Below are 20816 nucleotides of genomic sequence, written 5' to 3' on the forward strand. Positions count from 1 at the left end.
GTAAACAAGTATCTTGAAGATTATCAAACAAGGATTTGTATTACTTAAAGGCAGCTTGTTCTCATTTACCACCCAAAAGAAATGCAGCTTGTTCTCTTTTGGTTTTTGTTCGTGACATTTCTTGAAAAACAGAACCATATTTGAGCTTCATTTTATAGGTCAGATGGATATTGGGACTCATGCAACTTGGCTCTAACACAAGTTTCGCCAAACATGTAGTAGACTGATAAGCTGTGACGATTTTCTTTATAGAGAAAGGAAGAGAGGAGAAAAGAGAAAGAGGAAATAAATTGGAGAGGTATATCACAACATCGACTGCCATGCCTCCCAAATTTATAAGTAGAGATTCGACAAAGATAGATAAGAGACTAGAAGATGGAAAATGGAGAGAGAGAGAGAGAGAGAGAGAGAGTGTGCGCTCAAACCCATCAAAATATTTTCTTTGTGAAGCTTTTATTTATCTATATGATTTTGTTAGAATTTACCATAAACCTACCACCACTACCACCTCACCTACTCCACTAAACCTAACCCACTACACCACTACCACCTCCACTTCACCTACTCTCCAACCACTACCACCTCCACTTCACCTACTCTCCACCTACTCCCAAACACACTCCTATATAATAGGAATCCTTGTAATTGTAATAAAAACAACACATATCAATCAATCAATAAATACATAAATTCTTACATGGTATCAGAGCAAGGTTAAAGAAGCTAGTAATTCTGCTTCCCCGGCGGGCGGCAGCCTCGCCTTGGCCACCCGCCGGACCTCTACACACTAACCGTCTCTCTTGAATACTGCCTTGATGCTTTTCTCCAATCCGTCCCGGCCTTCATCATTGATGCAAACTCTTCATGACTTATACGTCCATCCTTGTCGGTGTCCACATCCTGCATGATGGCATTAATGACTTCTTCATTGTTGGTCTCGACTTCATCAGCCAAGGTATCCCTTAGTTCTTCAATCTCTATATAACCACTTTGGTTTTGATCAAAGAATTTGAAGGCTTCGAGAAGGTGATCATCATTACCCATCTTTCTGAGATGAACAGAAATAGCAACAAACTCCCCGTAATCCAAATGTCCATCCTTATCCACATCACCCAGCCACGTGTACGCTTCATGTGCAGCTTCGGCGGCAAGCACCTTCCATGACCCCCACGCACCAGACTCCGTCTAGCTCCTTCGCAGCCAGAGCAGCCCACAACTTTGGATCTTCAAAATTCTTTATAAGAAATGAAGGCTTTGCTTCCATTAAAAAAATGCTCCGGGTTTCCAGTCAACAGATCAACAACCGGCATCCCAGCTGCCACACCAGCTTTAATTCCAGAAACAGAATCCTCAAATATGAAAGTGTGATCTTTTGACACCTTGAGTAGTTCAAGAGCCTTCAAGTATGGATCCGGGTACGGTTGTGCATGCTCACAATCGCTCCCCAAAATAACAAATTCAAAGAAATCAGAAAGTCCGAGCGTTGCCTGATCTCTTCATCTCTCTTTCACTTGCCGTGGTCTCCCACGTGCACTTAATGATGCACACATTTGTTTGTTTTTTTTTTTTTTTTTTAATAACCCCACTCTGCACTCTCTTTTGCAGGGCACTGCTCCTTTTTTTTTTTAAAAGAAACCGCATCACAGGCTTTGCACACACACACCCTTGCAACCCATTTTAATATATTAACATCACTATCCTCGCCCACCGGTTTCGAAAACCCCCACCAGATTTATTTTATTTTCATCATCACTTTGCTGGTCATTCTCATTATTTTTATTATTATCACATGGGCGTGTTGCCCCTCTTTTTTTTAAAAACAAAAAAAAACAAAAAAAAAAAAAAAAAACAAACAAAACAAAACCAACCAATTTACAAATTTACACAACACCCTTATTTTATTCATCTCCGGGATCAACCCCGATCACAATTTTCCAAAAAAAAAAAAAAAAAAAAAAACAAACAACCAAACAACCATCACCCACAAACACCCACCCACAGTGGGATTTTTCTTCTCTATTCTGCCGCCGGTCTCTTCTTTTTGCCTCCGTCCTGGGCAGTCCTTGCCGGTGTTGCCTCCGTGTTTCCCACTCCACTGGGCACGATCACTACTCCCTGCTCCTCCACTGCAGTATATGGCGGCCCTCCAAATCGGAACATCACGGTGGCCTTCCGCTTCAGCTCCTTATTTTCTGCTTTCAGCACACTTATCTCTGCTCGCGCATCCTTATACATGCGTTGGAGCAGAGCCAGCTGGGCGGTTAACTGCTGCACCTCATTTGTCCTACTCTGCAGCCGGTTCGACAAGTTTGTGACCGCCGTCATGCTTTCCACACATACCTTCAAAGTATACTGATTGGCTTCCACATCTGACTGCACTGCCATTCTTTGCTCCACAGACCGCATCGGAAAGTTCAACGGAGCAAACTCCGGGGCGCTTGGTTGAGTTTCCAGTGCCACCGCACCAGTTCTCTCTCTTGTTGACTCGTTGAGGTCGGGAAAGAGGGTGAGCAGCCCGCGGGAAGACGATGCAGCCATTTTCTAGGCAACAGCGTGTTACACAGTATCTCTCTCAGCAATCTCTCTCAGAAAACAGAGTGTTACAGAATCTCTCTCAGAAATCTCTCTCCGAATATCTCTCGCAGGTTTTTTTCCTCAGCCTCAGCCTCCGTCTTATAGCCGAGGCAGCCACGCGCATCACGCGCCTCTTACCGACAGACGACAAACGGGCGCGCAAGCCAAGGCGCCCATGTGCCTCGCCATCATTATGTCTGGCACACCTTTTTATGGATTGGGCACGCCTTTTGATGGCACGCCTTTTGAAAAATTGGGCACACCTTTTGAGGGTGCATTTTTTAAGGGTCCGACAAGACTCTGTAAACTGTCCCGACATTAATTTCGGTTAGTTCCTTTATGGGTCCGACAAGACTCTGTAAACTGTCCCGACATTGATTCCGGTTAGCTCCTTTACGGGTCCGACAAGACTCTGTAAACTGTCCCGACATAGATTCCGGTTAGTTTCTACACGGGTCCGACAAGACTCTGTAAACTGTCCCGACATTGATTCCGGTTAGTTTCTACAAGGGTCCAGCAAGACTCCGTAAACTGTCACAACATTGTCTGCTACAACGGTCCGACATGACCCCATACACTGTCTTCTACATCGGTCTGACACCACCATACAGTGTCCTCTACAACGTTATGACACCCCCATACAGTGTCCTCTACAACGTTATGACACCACCATCCAGTGTCTTCACCAATGGTCTGACACGACCATATAGTGTCTCCTATCCTCTTTTATTTTTATGTATTTTCTTGTTTTGTTACTCTCTCCAAACTCAAGTTGGTTAGTTTCTATCCTCCTTGAGTTTGCGGGGGGCTGTTAGAATTTACCATAAACCTACCACCACTACCACCTCACCTACTCCACTAAACCTAACCCACTACACCACTACCACCTCCACTTCACCTACTCTCCAACCACTACCACCTCCACTTCACCTACTCTCCACCTACTCCCAAACACACTCCTATATAATAGGAATCCTTGTAATTGTAATAAAAACAACACATATCAATCAATCAATAAATACATAAATTCTTACAGATTTAATACCATTTATCTATGAGATTTAATACCCCAAGTATTTCCGAGAAACTTCTATTTATTCATCTAAAAGGTTCGATAATAGGTAAAGTCTATTTCTAGGCCTGATGTATTAGAACTTGAATGGGCCTTGTAGGACCCCCAAAACATGCAGAAGTGGAACAATTCATCTATTTTATTAAAATTCCTGATGTTGCTTAAACCGCTGAAATCATATCATCTGCTGGGTTCTACATTAAATCTATCACTAAAAGTTTGTTTCCATAGTGGAGTTCTTGATGGTTGAAGGCCTGTATTTTAGGATGAATTGGGAACTTCTTCTTACATTGTTTTCTTAGGTCTTTGTGGACATAAATTTATACAATTACCGTTTACCAAGATACCTTCAGGCAGAAATGTCAGGATCCTAAATTTTTCCTCTGGAGAAGTACTCTTTTGGATTGGCTTTCAGGGATATACTATGAATTATTTGATTGTGAATAAAATTTCCAATATGTGCATAGTGAAAAAGACATTCTACTCCACCAAGTATTTGCAGTAATTTAAAAAATAATATACCTTTTTATTTTTTCTTATGGTATTGGGAATTCAAAATAAGTTTTCAATTCATATCTCAGTTTGGACCCCTCTCCTTTCTTACAAATTGTATAGTACTAGTTATCAACTGGTACTAAATGCAGAAAAAGTTTACGCTCAGAAAATGAAAATCCTGGACTGATCGTTAATAATCCTGGAGTCTTACATCCCATCATGAGTTAGTGATGACCCTAACATTCCGGTGTATTTCATTTGCAAGTTATATCTATTGCAGTCATAGGGAGTTCAATAAGATGTATATACATCCTAGTTTTATTCTTTCAACTAGTAATGTTTCTGTTACTCCTTTTTTCATTTTTTCAAATTATAATGCCACTAAACCCCGTCTCCAGGTTTATTACATGGTGGATCTAAATAACAATGGCCAGTTGCTGAACTTCGCAGGCTGTGGTAATTTCGATAAACCTTTCTTGACTTTTATTGCCTTTTGTTTGCTGTATATCTCTCTTCAGACATATTTACTGAATTTTAGATCCTCTCATCATTATATAAGAATAACTTTGCTTTTGTGTTTGATATGGTAATCTAGGAACTGTTTCTGAAATGTTATGTACAGATTTGTTTCCTTACTTTTGTTTGACTAAAGTTTTTTTTCCCTTTATGAATGAGTTCAGAAAGAGAAAAGCAGATCAAAGACTATGTTCTTGAGGATATACGCAATGACAAACTGTTAGTACACCAATTGTCTCAAAAGCTTAAACTGTTTGGAAATGTGTCCAACAATGCATATCAAGCCATCCAATGGCTTTCCTCACATGCAACCCTGTCTTGCACATAGAGATGTGAATAGACATACATAGAGAATTGCATCTTCTATGTTGACTGTTATTCTCTCTATAGGGCAATACTTCTGTACTATCACCCTTAGCAAATGGCAGAGTGCACAATTTGCAAGATAGCCCCCCTCAATGACCATTGTAATAATCAACAAATCAGGCCTAGGATCTGTGACCTACAAAAAATCAATTACAGATAAATACAAACATCAAATTGTTAGTCGACATTGATCCCAGTGTATATAAAAAAAACAAACGTCAAATCTAAACTTCTTAATTAGATACCTCATCCGAAAATTGAATATCCAAATTCTGCTCCTGCATGAGCACAGCAGAGCAACAAATCAGAACTAGCAATTATCATAAGCCTACCTTTTGAATGTAATTAGTGTCATGAGTAATTATGTTGAGCCTCGAAAGTGATTTCAGATGAAGTTTTCTGTTGATATGCAGGGAACACATTGAACTGTAACCATCCTGTGGTCATGGAGCTTATACTTGACAGCTTAAGGCATTGGTATGGATAAAATTCCTTGAATTCTTTGGACAACATTTTAGTTTGCATATTCTTGTTTTATGATTCAGACATCAACCTTGAGAGATTTATTATTGCATAAATGTGATCCAACAAAAGCCTTGCCAAATGTGGCTGAATAATTGGTATTTACCAGTTCTTTTATATGAACATCTGTACACTATGCTGCAGTTGTTTGTGTGTGTGTGTGTGTGTTTTATACATATATACATATATATATATATATATATATTTATATATACTATTCATATATATTTTTTGTGCAATAGGTAATATCCAGTTGACGGTGCCACTGCTTTAACCATGTCATAAATGGATACAGTTCATTTTGAAATCATTGCATGTGTTGTTTCTTTCTGTTTATTTTTGTTATCATTGATTACCTGTATTTTTCCCCTAGCTATGTTATTATCTTCTTTTAACCTACTGAAGGGTTGTCGACTATCATGTGGATGGTTTCCGCTTTGACCTTGCCAGTGTTCTTTGTCGAGGAACAGATGGTTCTCCACTTAGTGCTCCCCCAATTATTCGGGTGAGTCATTTTTGCATACATTTATCTATATATGTTCTACAGGGATTAATGCACACAGCATCCTTTTGAAAGAAATGGAGATCTTAAAAGAATGCTAATCAATACATAATCACGATTCAATCTAACGGAGGTGGGTGTTGTAACCCCAGGTTGATCAAATTAAATCAAAGAAATATTCTCCTATAACAAATTAGACTTTGGTAAATGAAATAGAGGAATTGTCACACCTTAGATATTTATGCATCTTGGTGTGTCTGTATGTAAGATGGTTTTGCTTTTTCTTGTGAAATTTGTGAGAGAATGAATTCTGGTTGAAGTATCTTTAATATGTGGATTATTATTGCTTTGTGGAGCAGGCAATTGCCAAGGATCCCATTCTATCAAGGTGTAAAATTATTGCAGAACCTTGGGACTGTGGAGGCCTTTATCTTGTTGGAAGATTTCCAAATTGGGATCGGTAACTCCTGTTTAACAGTTTCCATTTTTTTAGAGTACATTTGACATGAATCATGCAGCAGTGCAGAGAATATTGATTCTTGCATTAATGCTATGCGTCAGGAAAAAAATTTCGTTGATCTATATCTAGAAAATTCTGTAGGTCCCATGTCACTTCATCTGGCCACATAAACTATATAGTTGGAAAGGTAGGTGAACTGCTAGATTAGGTTTACTACCATGCCCCTTCTTCAATGGACTTCAATTCAGTTGTTGATTTCAGCTATGGAAGATAGAGTGCACAAATCACATGGTGTCACACTTTTGGATCATATGAAAATTGGTGGAACTTTATCTAAGAAACCTCCCTTTCAATCCATGTAATTCACTTGTTGAGATGAAATTAGATGCACTCTTTTCAAATTAATGATATCGATAATAAAACTTGTTTATGATAGGTATCATTTTTGTGGGTTAAAATGGAATGGGAACTCAATGTGTATGGGTCAAGAACATACATTTTCTAAGTGATGGAATCATGGCCCCATCTCTGATGGGCAAGAAGCATATGCCAAAGTTAAGGCACATTTGGTGATTTTATCTCCCCGAAATGGCATGGCAAATCCTGTGAACAAAGTGTGGTAGAAGAATTGAAGAATTTTGTTTACAGAGTGAAGATTTATGCCCAACCACTTTCTAAAACAGTTTGAGAGAGATTGCTTTTAGAAGCATGCATGATGCATAATCAAAGCAGAGGAAATATCATTTTGGTCTAAAGTCAGTTGTCTTTTCATTTATATGATTGGAAAGGAAAACATCTTTGACGAGCAAAGTGTGGATTATTTGTTCAGCTTCATGGGCTATTGCAAGATACGCACCTTATCTTTACTATTTATTTTGCAGGTGGGCTGAATGGAATGGGAAATATCGTGATGACATAAGAAAATTTATAAAGGTGATATTAACTGGAAAAACTTTCCAAGTTATTACAGATTTATTAGAAGATCATTCACATTATTTCATTCTTAGTGGATATGCCCCATAGAAACCAATCAAATAGCCACAAAATTACCGAAGAAGGAAAAATAATAAAAATAATTGCATGCTAATAATCTTGCATTTAACACCCCCCCCCCCCCCTTTTTTTTTTTTTTTTTTTTTTTTTTTTTTTTTTTTTTTAACATCGTTCAAAATATAGGGTGATGCTGGTATGAAGGGGAGTTTTGCAACTCGAGTTGCTGGTTCTGCTGACTTATATAGAGTAAGTGCAATAAATAACTTAAATCTTATATATCATGTCCTTGTTCTTTTTTTCTTGTCTCATCTTTTTGTTAATCAACTAAGTTATTGAACTTGTAAGAAAATGATATATACACACTTGGCTAGGTACTCCATTCACGAAATTAAGCATATTGTTCCAGAATTTAAGGTGTCCATGGATTAGATTGGTTAATGAGATGGGGGCTTATTGTTAGGAAGCTGGGTCTCTGTGCATACCTTCTCAGTATGTTTATAATGGTTTGAGGCCATAGTGAGCATTGGTCTTTAATTCCTCCTATCCCTATGTACTGGAATTCAATGTCACATTAAACTGAGGTCGATTAGCTATGAAGCACAGACACTTCAAAATAGGTGCCGTAGCAGTGTCAGACATGGGGACATGTATCCTTTAATTTTATTATTATTATTATTATTTTTGCACGGGACATGGTAGGGCATGCCAGGGACACGTGTGTCCAAATCTGGACACATCAAGGGACACGACATGCTAAGAACACGATAGGGACATGCAAATTTTACTTAATTTTTTGCACGGGACATGCATGTACAAATATGAATGATCTATTAATTTGTTTAAATGTATTGGCTTATATATATATATATATATATTGAATTAATATTAGTTTTTATTAATTTTAATTGTTTGGTAACAATATTAATTTACATAGCAAATATATATTAAAAAAAAAAAAAAATTGCCGTGTGACACGCCATGTCTGTGTCCCCATTTGTTTGAAATCACTGTGTCCCGTGTCAATGTCTGTGTCTGTATCCGTGTCTGTGCTTCATAGTCGATTAGTTTAAGGAGATTTCATATCCCTCTAGTGATCTTTGTTGTGCTATCAGAATCTGACATTATGAACTTCAATCTCTTAAGAAACAAAAGACTGCCGTAAAGAATTACTAGGTTTCACATAAGAGAGAATAAGGCCTCGTTTGGCAAGTGGCTTTTTTAGCCAAAAAGCCAAAAAGTCACTAAAAAAATCAAAAAGCCAACAACTCATACAAAAAAGTCAAAGATTCTATTTTCTCTCTACTTTTTGCACATCTTTTCGTAAAAAGTCAAAAAGTCATCCCAAACATACTAGTTTTTTTTAGCTCATACTTTAGCCAAATAGCCAAAAAGGTACTAAATTAGTCTGTTTCCAAAAGGAGGCAGAAGAGCCCCATAAATGTATTGAATGATCGCCTGTCAATAGTAGGCCAAAAAAAGGGAAGGCATGGATTGAACATGATGGGTTCAAAAAACAAAGTGTTGATGGTGAAATTGGTGGATGCTGAAGACAAACATGACATCATTATTAGGAGGCCTGCTGGTTATTACAAATTTTACCATCGTTTTGGGATTTCTCCCCTTAGTGTGATATAGCTTTCTGAAGGGGTGGATGTGGATTGGCTCATCATTTTTTATTGTTTCGGCTGGTTCAAGAAGTTATTTGAGACTAGACCACTTTCACCACCAGGAGTATATATTGTTAAAATCCACCTACTCTCCACCTACTTCACCCACTTAAACCTACTCCACTAAACCTAACCCACTACACCACTACTACCTCACCTACTCCACTAAACCTAACCCACTACACCACTACCACCTCCACTTCACCTACTCCTTACCTACTACACACTCACCCTCTTCTATATATAGGAATCATGAATCATTGTAATAGATATCAATACAACAATCAATAATACAATCATTTCTCTTTATACATTAAATTTCTACATGGTATCAGAGCAAGGTTAAGAAGCTAGTAATTCTGCTTCACCGGCGGGCGGCAGCCTCGCCTTGGCCGCCCGCCGGACCTCCACATTCCTTCACTCCGCTGCCACAAATTCCACATCTCTCTCTCAATTTCTTTTACACTCTCCTGGCATCAAACCAAGGAGACCCACGGCTCTCTCTCCCTCTCTCTAGATTTAGTATATACAGAGAGCTATGGAGTCTAAGCCAAGCTTACTGAGGAACATTCTGGTTCGACTCTTTGTCTTCGGTGTTCTCATCATCGCCATCCGATTCGCCTACGTCGTCACCATCAGAGGCGAATCCTGCGATCTCGGAAGCTTCTGCTTCTTTTCCTCGCCGGAAAATCTCAACCTCGTGATCGGCGTCCAAAATCGCAGGTCATCGGCGATCATTTCAAACGACGCCGCCCTGATTGCATCGTCAGCGACATGTTCCATCCCTGGACTGCCGACCTTGGTGCTCGCCTCGGCATTCCCAGGTTCTTGTTCTATGTTACAGAGACATTTGCTTTGCCGGGTCTCCCCGATGATAACATCATATTTTCCAAGAGAAAAATCCCATACTGGTTTAAGGAGAAAGGAACTAGTTATGGACAAATAATTGACGAGGTCATGTTACTTTCCAACCCATGTGCACTTTTGTTTTTATTCTACTTTTTGACATACCAACTCATGTGCACTTTTTTTTTTTTTTCTCTTTTATTCTACTTTTTGACCCATCATTCCACCACCTTCCTCTTTTTTTCTAAATCATATTTTTATCACCGCCCACTCCATGATACCTATTTATTATTATTATTATTATTATTCTTATTAAAACAAAAAAAAAAAAAAAAAAAAAAACACCAAACACCATTGCAAACTATTTACAAATTTGCACAACCAATCATATTTTATTTATCTCAGGGAACAACCCCGATCACACTTTTACACACACACACACAAAAAAAAAAAAAAAAAAAAAAAAAAAAACCAAACAAACAAAACAACCACATCCACCGGCGGGATTTTTTTTTTCTTCTCTACTCTACCGCTGGTCTCTTTTTCTTGCCTCCGTCCTGGGCGGCTCTTGACGGTGCTCCCTCTGTACTTCCTAGACCACCAAGCAAGTTGCCTACTCCCTGCTCCTCCACTGCAGCATATGGCGGCCCTCCAAATCGGAACATCACGGTGGCCTTCCGCTTCAGCTCCTTGTTTTCTGCCCTTAGCACGCTTATCTCTGCTCGCGCATCCTTATACATGCGTTGGAGCAGAGCCAGCTGGGAGTTTAATTGCTGCACCTCATTTGTCCTACTCTGCAGCCGGTGCGACAAGTTTGTGACCGCCGTCATGGACTCCACACATGCCTTCAAAGTATACTGATTAGCCTCCACATCCGTTTGCACTGCCATTTTTTGCTCCACCGACTGCATCGGAAAGTTCAACGGAGCAAACCCAGTGGTGTTTGGTTGAGGTTCACGGGACACCGCACCAGTTCTCTCTCCTGTGGCCTCGTTGAGATCGGGAAAGAGAGTGAGCAGCCCACGGGAAGACGAGGCCATTTTCTGGGCAACAGAGTGTTACAGAATATCTCTCACAACAGAGTGTTACAGACTATCTTTCTCAGCAAAACGAAGAATTTTTCAGAGGTTTCTCTCAGTTCTTCTGTCTCAGTTTCTGCCTCCTCCGCTTCGGTTTATAAAGACCATGACACAGAGGCAGCCACGCGCATCGCGCGCCACTCGACGCTCGCCGACAACCTGGCACGCCTTTTCATGGCACGCCTTTTGATGACTCGGGCACGCCTTTTGATGGCACGCCTTTTAAGGGTGCGGGCACACCTTTTGAGGGTGCAGCTTTCTACAACGGTCCGACATGACCCTATAAACTGTCCCGACATTAATTCCGGTTAGCTCCTTTATGGGTCCGACAAGACTCTGTAAACTGTCCCGACATAGATTCCGGTTAGTTTCTACAAGGGTCCGACAAGACTCTGTAAACTGTCCCGACATAGATTCCGGTTAGTTTCTACAAGGGTCCGACAAGACTCTGTAAACTGTCCCGACATTGATTCCGGTTAGCTCCTTTATGGGTCCGACAAGACTCTGTAAACTGTCCCGACATTGATTCCGGTTAGTTTCTACAAAGGTCCAGCAAGACTCCGTAAACTGTCACAACAACTGTCACAACAGTGTCTGTTACAACGGTCTGACATGACCCCGTAAACTGTCTTCTACATCGGTCCGACATGACCCTATAAACTGTCTTCTACATCGGTCTGACACCGCCATACAGTGTCCTCTACAACGTTATGACACCACCATCCAGTGTCTTCACCAATGGTCTGACACGACCATACAGTGTCTCTTATCCTCTTTTATTTTTATGTATTTTCTTGTTTTGTTACTCTCTCCAAACTCAAGTTGGTTAGTTCCTATCCCCTTGAGTTTGCGGGGGGCTGTTAAAATCCACCTACTCTCCACCTACTTCACCCACTTAAACCTACTCCACTAAACCTAACCCACTACACCACTACTACCTCACCTACTCCACTAAACCTAACCCACTACACCACTACCACCTCCACTTCACCTACTCCTTACCTACTACACACTCACCCTCTTCTATATATAGGAATCATGAATCATTGTAATAGATATCAATACAACAATCAATAATACAATCATTTCTCTTTATACATTAAATTTCTACATATATATCCATCATATGTTTTCATTCATTTTGCTGGAACCAAAAGTTCCCTGAGCCAGTACATCTACTTTATCGCTTGTGTCTGAACAATCCTCAATGTACAGATCTGGCTCTCTCTGTCTTTTTATTTATATTTATTTAGCTTCTGGAATTCTTGTTTTCTGTTTTGTCACCTTGATATTAACTGATTACTCTATGCAGGTGAATAAGCGCAAGCCATATCACAGTATCAATTTTGTTATTGCACATGATGGGTTTACACTGTACGACCTTGTTTCATACAATTTTAAGGTGTTCACAAATTCAGATAAAACCATCTAAACTTGTTTTTAGAACTTTGGATTGTGTTGTTATTATCTCAGTTGTTGGTATTGTAGCATAATGATGCTAATGGAGAAGGTGGTAACGATGGAAGCAATGATAATTTTAGCTGGAATTGTGGTTGTGAAGGTAGGATCAAAATTTTCTACTTCATGCTATTATATGATACTATATTAAACATATTACTACCGGTTTATTTGTATTAGTTTTAAGCATTGCATTACATGCTTGGTTTAGTCAATAGCAAGATGCCTACTTGAGGAAATCACAATTTAATCCCCACGCCACCTGTCCAGTCTGAATTTTTTCTTACTTCATCCTCTTTTTGTGTGTGTCTGTGTGTGTGTTGAAGAGAGTGAGTTTATGGTTCAAAGTTGGTAAGAATAGTTTCTGAGGCCTATTAAGTGATGTCAAACTTACATCCTGAATTTGCAACTGAAGTCTCTCTAATTTGGATTACTTCTTGTGGAGAGTCTATTTGGTGATGTAGCATTGGTCTCTGATCTGTTTAGTTTCTGTTATACTGCTGGAAATTTGTGTTAATGCATATAATAAGATAGTGGCATATGATAGTGGTGTTGGTGGTAGATAGTGGCATGTATAGAATATGATAGTGGTGTTGGTGGTAGATAGTGGCATGTATATAATATGATAGTGGTAGATAGTGGTAATATATAATATGTAAGTGGCATATAATGGGTTATAATGATGTTTGTAATATCTCCTATATAAGGAGTGTCATTTGGTCTTGTAAAATAAGAAGTTTTGAATATAACAGAAATATATTCCTTCTTCCTCATATTTTCGGAGTTCTTCTTCCTCATATTTTCTAAGTTATACTTATCAGCAAGGTGAGTCATTTCTTCTGTATGTATTTATTGGACAGGCAAAACTACCGATACCAATATTATAGCTCTACGCTTCCGGCAAATGAAAAACTTCCATTTGGCACTAATGATATCCCAGGTATATTTATTAGACAACCCATTTTTATGCATTTCATATGCAACATTATCATTTGTTATCTCCTTTTTGTTGTCTGAAGCATACTTTTATCTAAATTAGTTGTTTTAGGCATAAAGCTTGAAAATTTATCTCATGGATTTAGTTTGCTTAGGAGAAACTGCTTTAATTTTTTTCTTTTATCCTCAAGGAAACCTGTCCTTGGGAAGAAATCTTCATCATGCGTATGAAGTTTTAACAACTCGTCCTTTCATCCTCTCATATCTAGCAGATTCATGACTTTAATTTGTGGATTTAGTTGCAGGGAACACTGAGTCTGATTTATTAGGTTTTGCATTTGAAGATGTGAATTACCATTGATATTAAACATTAACCTATCAACATCTATCCCAAATGGATGTTTGTGAGCTTTGTTATGAAGTGTGTACACATTCATGCAATTCTTTTGTTCCCAGTTACTTGAAGTATTATTAATAATGTATTTTGATTCATAGTGATCTGAAAATCTCTCCTACAACTTTTTTCTGTACAAGCAAAAAACATGCAGCTCATTCTGCAAGTACTATTGGTCCTTTCTTCTAATGTCACAAAAGAATTTTATTTTAGAATCTTTTTACTGACATTTAATCCACAAAACCCAGTCATGTTTGATTCAGAAAATACATGATTTTATTCTTCCATCAATTTTTGACTGGTTTGTTAGTCACTGTATCACCGCTTGGCACTTATCATTTGTGATAAACTGGATTCATGTTAGTTCTTCTCTGTTTATAAATTTCCTCTTTTTTAACTTGCTATATCATCTTAGGTATTTTCTGACCAAATATAGTTCTAAATATGATGTGGCCAACAGCCTTCTGCTATCATGCAAAATGATATCGCTATGCAGTTAATATTTTATACTTTATAGGAAGATAAACTCCTAGATTAAAAATGACTTTTTAAACTATATAGTAGTCCCCTCAGACATTTTTAAACTATATAGTTTATAGTTTTTAATTGTTTTATATTTTTGTTCAATTTTAAATCTTTTAACAGTTTACCCTATTCAACTAGAAAAATTATTTTGAAGTTCATTACACCCTCTTGAGTTACATGGGTTGTGTGGTTGCATGTAATCAGGGAACACCAATGATGCTAATGGGAGATGAGTACGGGCATACTCGCTATGGAAATAACAACAGTTATGGACACGATACTGCTATGAACCATTTTCAGTGGGGGCAGGTTTGTGATATCTTCTATTTCATCCCGATAACATTTATCCAAGTAATTGACTGAGGACATGAACTTCTGATAAGACAGTTAGAGGCAAGGAAGAATGATCACATGAAGTTTTTCTCAGAGATGATAAAGTTTCGCAAATCGCGTAATGTATTTCGACGTGAAAATTTTATTGGCCAGGTAAATCTTTCTAGCTTCTCTGTTTCTAGAGATACTGTAGAAATTTAATGTATAAAGAGAAATAGAGAATTGTATTATTGATTGATGAATTGATACATTTTCTGTCTATTACAAATGGTTCCTTATATAGATGTAGGTGTAGTGGATGGTGTGTAGTGGATGGTGATAGTGGTGTAGTGGGTTAGGTTTAGTGGAGTAGGTGAGGTGGTAGTGGTGTAGTGGGTTAGGTTTAGTGGAGTAGGTGAGGTGGTAGTGGTGGTAAGTGATGGTAAATTCTAACAGCCCCCCGCAAACTCAAGGAGGATAGAAACTAACCAACTTGAGTTTGAAGAGAGGAACAAAACAAGAAAATACATAAAAAAGGATAGGAGACACTGTATGGTCGTGTTAGACCGTTGGTGAAGACACTGTATGGTGGTGTCAGACCGATGTAGAAGACAGTTTATGGGGTCATGTCGGACCGTTGTAGCAGACAATGTTCTGACAGTTGTTGTGACAGTTTACAGAGTCTTGCTGGACCCTTATAGAAACTAACCGGAATCAATGTCGGGACAGTTTACAGAGTCTTGTCGGACCCTTGTAGAAACTAACCGGAATCAATGTCGGGACAGTTTACAGAGTCTTGTCGGACCCATAAAGGAGCTAACCGGAATCAATGTCGGGACAGTTTACAGAGTCTTGTCGGACCCATATAGAAGACACTGTATGAGTGTGTATATAGGCTGCCCAAAAGATATACATGTATATATATATATCGAGCCCTCAAAAGTCGCGCCCTCAAAAGGCGCGCCCACTTTATCAAAAGATGTGCCCGACAGAAATCATCGAGCGGCGAGCCATCAAAAGGCGCGCCAGACACGCGGCGATGCACGGGACCGACAGAACGCGTGTCGGCCTCTTCGTCAGGGTCTTTATAAGCCGAAGCGGAGGCTGAGGCTTGGAAGCATAACAAACCAGTTGAAACCTCTGCATTCTCAGAGAGCTTGTCTCGAAGAGCTGCAAATCTTGAAACACGCTGTAACCAACCCTATCTGACAGTACCAATCGGTAATCGCTGCTTCTCTGAAACACTTAGCAACCCAAAACATGGCCTCGTCTTCCCGTTCAGCTACCCAGAATATGGCCTCTTCGTCCCGTGGTTTGCTCACTCTCTTTCCCGACCTCAACGAGTCAACAAGAGAGATAACTGGTGCGGTGGCCAGTGAACCTCAACCAAGCGCCTCTGGTTTTGCTCCGTTGAACTTTCCGATGCGGTCGGTGGAGCAAAAAATGGCGGTGCAAACTGATATTGAGGCCAATCAGTATACTTTGAAGTCATGTGTGGAGACCATGACGGCGGTCACAAACCTGTCGCACCGGCTGCAGAGTAGGACAAATGAGGTGCAGCAGTTAAACGCCCAGTTGGCTCTGCTCCAACGCATGTATAAGGATGCGCGAGCAGAGATAAGTGTGCTAAAGGCGGAAAATAAGGAGCTGAAACGGAAGGCCACCGTGATGTTCCGATTTGGAGGGCCGCCATATGCTGCAGTGGAGGAGCAGGGAGTAGTGATCATGCCCAGTGGAGGGGGAAACACGGAGGCAACACCGGCAAGGGCCGCCCAGGACGGAGGCAAGAGGAAAAGACCGGCGGCAGAGTAGAGAAGAAAAAATCCCACCTGTGAATGTGGTTGTTTGTTTGTATTTTTTTTTTTTTTTTTTTTTTTTTTTGTGTGTGTGTGTAAAATTGTGATCGGGGTTGATCCCTGAGATGAATAAAATATGGTTTGGTGTGCAAAGCTAGATGGGATGAATGGAATTGGAAAAAGATTAAAAATAATGTGAAAGAAAAATAAAGAAAGAAATAATAAAAATATATTTGAAATCAAAAATGAAAGATGGGGGAAAGAAGGAAAGTGGTTTGGAGAAAATAAATAAAAATAATGGAGTTTGAAATCAAACGGAAGAGAGAGGAGGATGTTTTTTTTTTTTTTTTTTTTTGAGATATAATAAAAAGAGATATATAGATATATATATAAAATAAAGAGATGAAAAGTGGACGGGTGGTTGTGGGTTGTGTTGGTGTTGTATAATAATAATAATAATAATAATAAGAAGAATAAGAATAAAAAAATAGGTATGGTGGAATGATGGGTCAAAAAAGTAGAATAGAAGAAAATAAAAAAAAAAAGGTGCACATGGGTTGGTATGTGGAATAGCTCCTGGACCTACAGGGATGTCAAAAAGGTGCACATGGGTTGTAAAGTAAGGGGAAACGTGGGTGCAAAAGAACTACTAGCATCCCGCATCTCAGCTGGTAACACACGGAAGATGAAATCCTCTGATAATTTATCTCTCTCAACTAGCCCTGCTTGAAAAGATAAGGATAAGACTTTCACAGAGATCTTCAATCCACTGCCATACTGTGCCGTATGAGCTTCTGGATTCCGTTGCCCAAATATCATCGATCTCTCATTTTCCCAGTCAAACACAGGTTCATAAGCAGGGAGAGGAGACTCACCCAGATGCTTTGAAACTCTTGAATGCGATGAATCAGAGAAGGTAGCATCTGCAAATTGCCTCCCCGAGGTACTGGGGATGTCATCATCAGTAGCATCATCAATCTTAGAGAGTCATTTGCCTGGGCCATTGTTCCACTATTCGATAACAGCATTGCTGCAGCTTCTGGTGGGTCAGCTTCTCCCAGTAGTCCTCTGGCTCCTAGCATCTCTGGGTCAAGCTCCCATGATGGTGTTTCCAAATCAAGTGGAAAGATTGCATTAGATGGGAAGCCTGGTTACTCGAGTGGAAGCTCTGTTGTTGTCGAAATATCAAACTTGAACAAAGAAAAAGTATAGGTTGGACAGAGGATATCACAGTATAGAGGTGTCACAAGGCATAGATGGACTGGTAGATATGAAGCCCATCTATGGGACAACAGTTGTAAGGAAGTTGGAAGATGCAGGAAAGTGAAGGTATGTGTACAAAATTCCAGCGGGCAGCGAAGGCAAGGTTGCCGGTCGGCTGCAGGCCGGTGAGAAAACAAAATACGGGCCTAAATCTTATGGCTCTGATACCATGTAGAAATTTAATGTATAAAGAGAAATAGAGAATTGTATTATTGATTGATGAATTGATACATTTTCTGTCTATTACAAATGGTTCCTTATATAGATGTAGGTGTAGTGGATGGTGTGTAGTGGATGGTGATAGTGGTGTAGTGGGTTAGATTTAGTGGAGTAGGTGAGGTGGTAGTGGTGTAGTGGGTTAGGTTTAGTGGAGTAGGTGAGGTGGTAGTGGTGGTAGGTGATGGTAAATTCTAACAGATACTCTTTCATGTACAGTCATTTTAGGGCCTGTTTACTAATTAGGTGTTTATTTAAGCACTGCGTTTGCTCGGTCTTATGTTGTTCCTTCTTGAGCTATAACCTTGAGTTCAGTTCTTGTTACTTTGCAATATCCCTCATTCAAATAAACATCTATGCAACAAAAAAGCAAACCAAGAAAGTTTCTTTAAGGTTTGACAGAAATTATTGTGAATATTTTTTGTGCTTATATTGTGAGTACATGTTATCCCTTCCGTTTGATGTACTAACCTATTGTGTACATATCCTTACCAATGCCTAATGTGTCCAACATGATTTTTCTATTGAAGTTGTCCTTGCAGCCATTTATTCTTCTATCCATAGGGTTGGCTTCTTGTATGGCTTATGAAATTCTTTACTATGCAGAATGAGGTGACATGGCATGAGAGCCAGTGGGACAATTCTGAGAGCAAATTTCTTGCAATTACGTAAGAAAAGTACTCTTATGCTCAGTATGGTGTTTTTATTTTATCTTGGTAGTCTGTGTTAGCATTGGCATTCACATTCACGTCCACGGCTCACTTAGATCAAATCAGCAATGCAGTTCCAGAAAAAATTCCCAAGTTTGTTTTCTTTCTTTTGTTTGAGTGTGTGTTTATTATCCCCACCCCACCCCCACCCCCACCCCCTCCTCCTCCTCTTTTTTCTACTGAAGACCATGTAACATGGTCTTATCTCATCACCTGAGTACCCAGGGTGGGTAGGGTCTGCATGTACCTGGTCTGCATATTGCAGATGCTACTGAGTAGGCACACTACACATGAGGGAGGGTGTAAAGGGAAGTATGAAGGCATGAGGGCACCCTCACCTCAAGAACTAGCCTTTGGGGTTGGGTTCTATTCAAGACTCTGTATATTAGTTGCATGTTGTAGTTGAATCCTTTGGCATGGCATTTGACAAGCCACAGGTTCGAGGAACTTGGCATGCTTATTCATCATGATAATTAATACTTAAATTAGCATTGGTGTTTTTTCTTTTAAATAATGCCATGGTTTGCATCTAAACATAATATTTCTAAATGGTTGGGCTTGTGGTAATGACAAGGTAGATTCCAGATGAATTTCTGTAATGCTAACAAAATACAGTTTCCTCTATCTGAAACATTTGACATTGTTGATTTTTGAAATCCGTGTTTCAACTCTTGGGAATCACTTATACTGAAATATTTGTTTCGTAGATTTCATGACAAAAATGGAGGAGATATCTATTTGGCTTTCAATGCACATAGCTATTTTATTGAAGTTGCATTGCCGTCACCACCACAAAAGAGGCATTGGTTCCGAGTGGTTAGTTTTCTTTCCTCATTGGATCCAGGTTTATAGGTGCTTCTGTTCTTTGCATAATCTGCTTATATCATGCATCTCAGAACAGTGCTTGCTTGTTTTTTAGTCGTTCCAGAATTTTTCACTTCCACTAATCCTGTTTTAGGATTTTGCCAAATATTTAGTCTTGCCTTTCATCTTAAAGTTGTCATGTATTTGAATTTCAAAACATTTGTTTGTAGTATATTCATTTTCTTATGTGAACGTATGCTTTTGATGTCAGACACTGAAATCTTGGTCACACACACACGCACACAAGGATTAGTCGAGTGGTTTTTTGTTTTGCTTGGTATGTGCCACTACTGAGTGATTCCCATTGAATCTAGAGCATATACCGTGCCAATGCCTTTCTAACCAGGATGTTCTTTTGCTCTCTTTGCATTTTTCGAATCTGGAATGTTTGTTCCAGGTCACTTGAAAATTTCCATTCAAGTTCTGAGCCAATGTTGTTTAATTTTAAATTTGCAGGTAGATACAAATCTCGAGTCTCCTCATGATTTTGTACCCGAAGGTGCCCCTGGCATCAGAAAGAGATACAATGTTGCACCCTACTCTTCAATTCTTCTTGAGGCAAAGCCATGAGAACGCTTCCGAGTCTGCTTATAGTTGATTGTATCCTAAAAAATGTGTTCCATCCTAGGGTATACTAGGTAGTTGGTAAGAGTCCAAGTTCCATCTCTATAGAACATTGCTAATTAAGATTGGAGTTGGTTAATAATGTTTTACACATATATAGTATTCACCTTTCCCTAATAAGAAGAACTGTAATGTAGAATTAAGTTGCAAATCTGTGCAGACTAAAGATTGATGAATAATTTAAATTGTTATCTTAAAAGTTACATCATCAGTCAATAAATATAGTAATTTTGAAGGGAAGACATATTGTGTTTGGGGGGAATCCAGATTATCTGTGCCCTTCTATGCACCTTTGTCTGTCTCCTTGTATTTTGTTCATTTGTGGGGTTGTCCATGTTAATAAAAGCGATGTTATGAACCAATTAAATTCAAGGAGACAGAGAATAAAGAGAAGATAATCTTGATTCTGTTTGGGGGAAGCTTCTGTCTTTATAACAAATGCTCCTTTCAATTTCAAATTCAGTAGACAATGTTCTAAATTATTTATTTATTTATATTTTCATTAATGAATTTGGTTGAAGAAGTTGGAGGAATTTTCATTTCTAATTATTGCATTTTGAATTGAAGGACAAATTTGTTTGGACGGACTGAATGAGGAGATATTGTAATTCATCAGATTATTAGTT

At 39.1% G+C, this 20816-nt stretch overlaps 1 protein-coding gene across 5 annotated transcripts in view; it reads left to right on the plus strand.

The window, feature by feature from the left end:
* The window catches only part of LOC114275677 (isoamylase 3, chloroplastic), a 44142-nt gene extending 23749 nt beyond the window's left edge, over positions 1-20393 (plus strand). For 3 of the 5 annotated variants that reach the window (XM_082917517.1, XM_082917516.1, XM_082917515.1), the window contains 14 exons: positions 4540-4597; positions 5437-5500; positions 5951-6050; positions 6407-6507; positions 7389-7440; positions 7684-7746; positions 12405-12494; positions 12581-12653; positions 13411-13490; positions 14610-14714; positions 14793-14891; positions 18599-18660; positions 19410-19518; positions 20023-20393. In XM_082917517.1, coding sequence (XP_082773643.1) covers positions 4540-4597; positions 5437-5500; positions 5951-6050; positions 6407-6507; positions 7389-7440; positions 7684-7746; positions 12405-12494; positions 12581-12653; positions 13411-13490; positions 14610-14714; positions 14793-14891; positions 18599-18660; positions 19410-19518; positions 20023-20136 — 1170 coding nt within the window. In that variant the 3' untranslated portion in view covers positions 20137-20393. The remainder of the gene's footprint in view (positions 1-4539; positions 4598-5436; positions 5501-5950; positions 6051-6406; positions 6508-7388; positions 7441-7683; positions 7747-12404; positions 12495-12580; positions 12654-13410; positions 13491-14609; positions 14715-14792; positions 14892-18598; positions 18661-19409; positions 19519-20022) is intronic. The other 2 variants (XR_014362916.1, XR_014362917.1) reach the window with 1 other exon arrangement.
* Positions 20394-20816: the final 423 nt, after the last annotated feature.

Source organism: Camellia sinensis, chromosome 3, assembly GCF_055761805.1.
Source record: "Camellia sinensis isolate YWXY chromosome 3, ASM5576180v1, whole genome shotgun sequence".
NCBI lineage: Eukaryota > Viridiplantae > Streptophyta > Magnoliopsida > Ericales > Theaceae > Camellia > Camellia sinensis.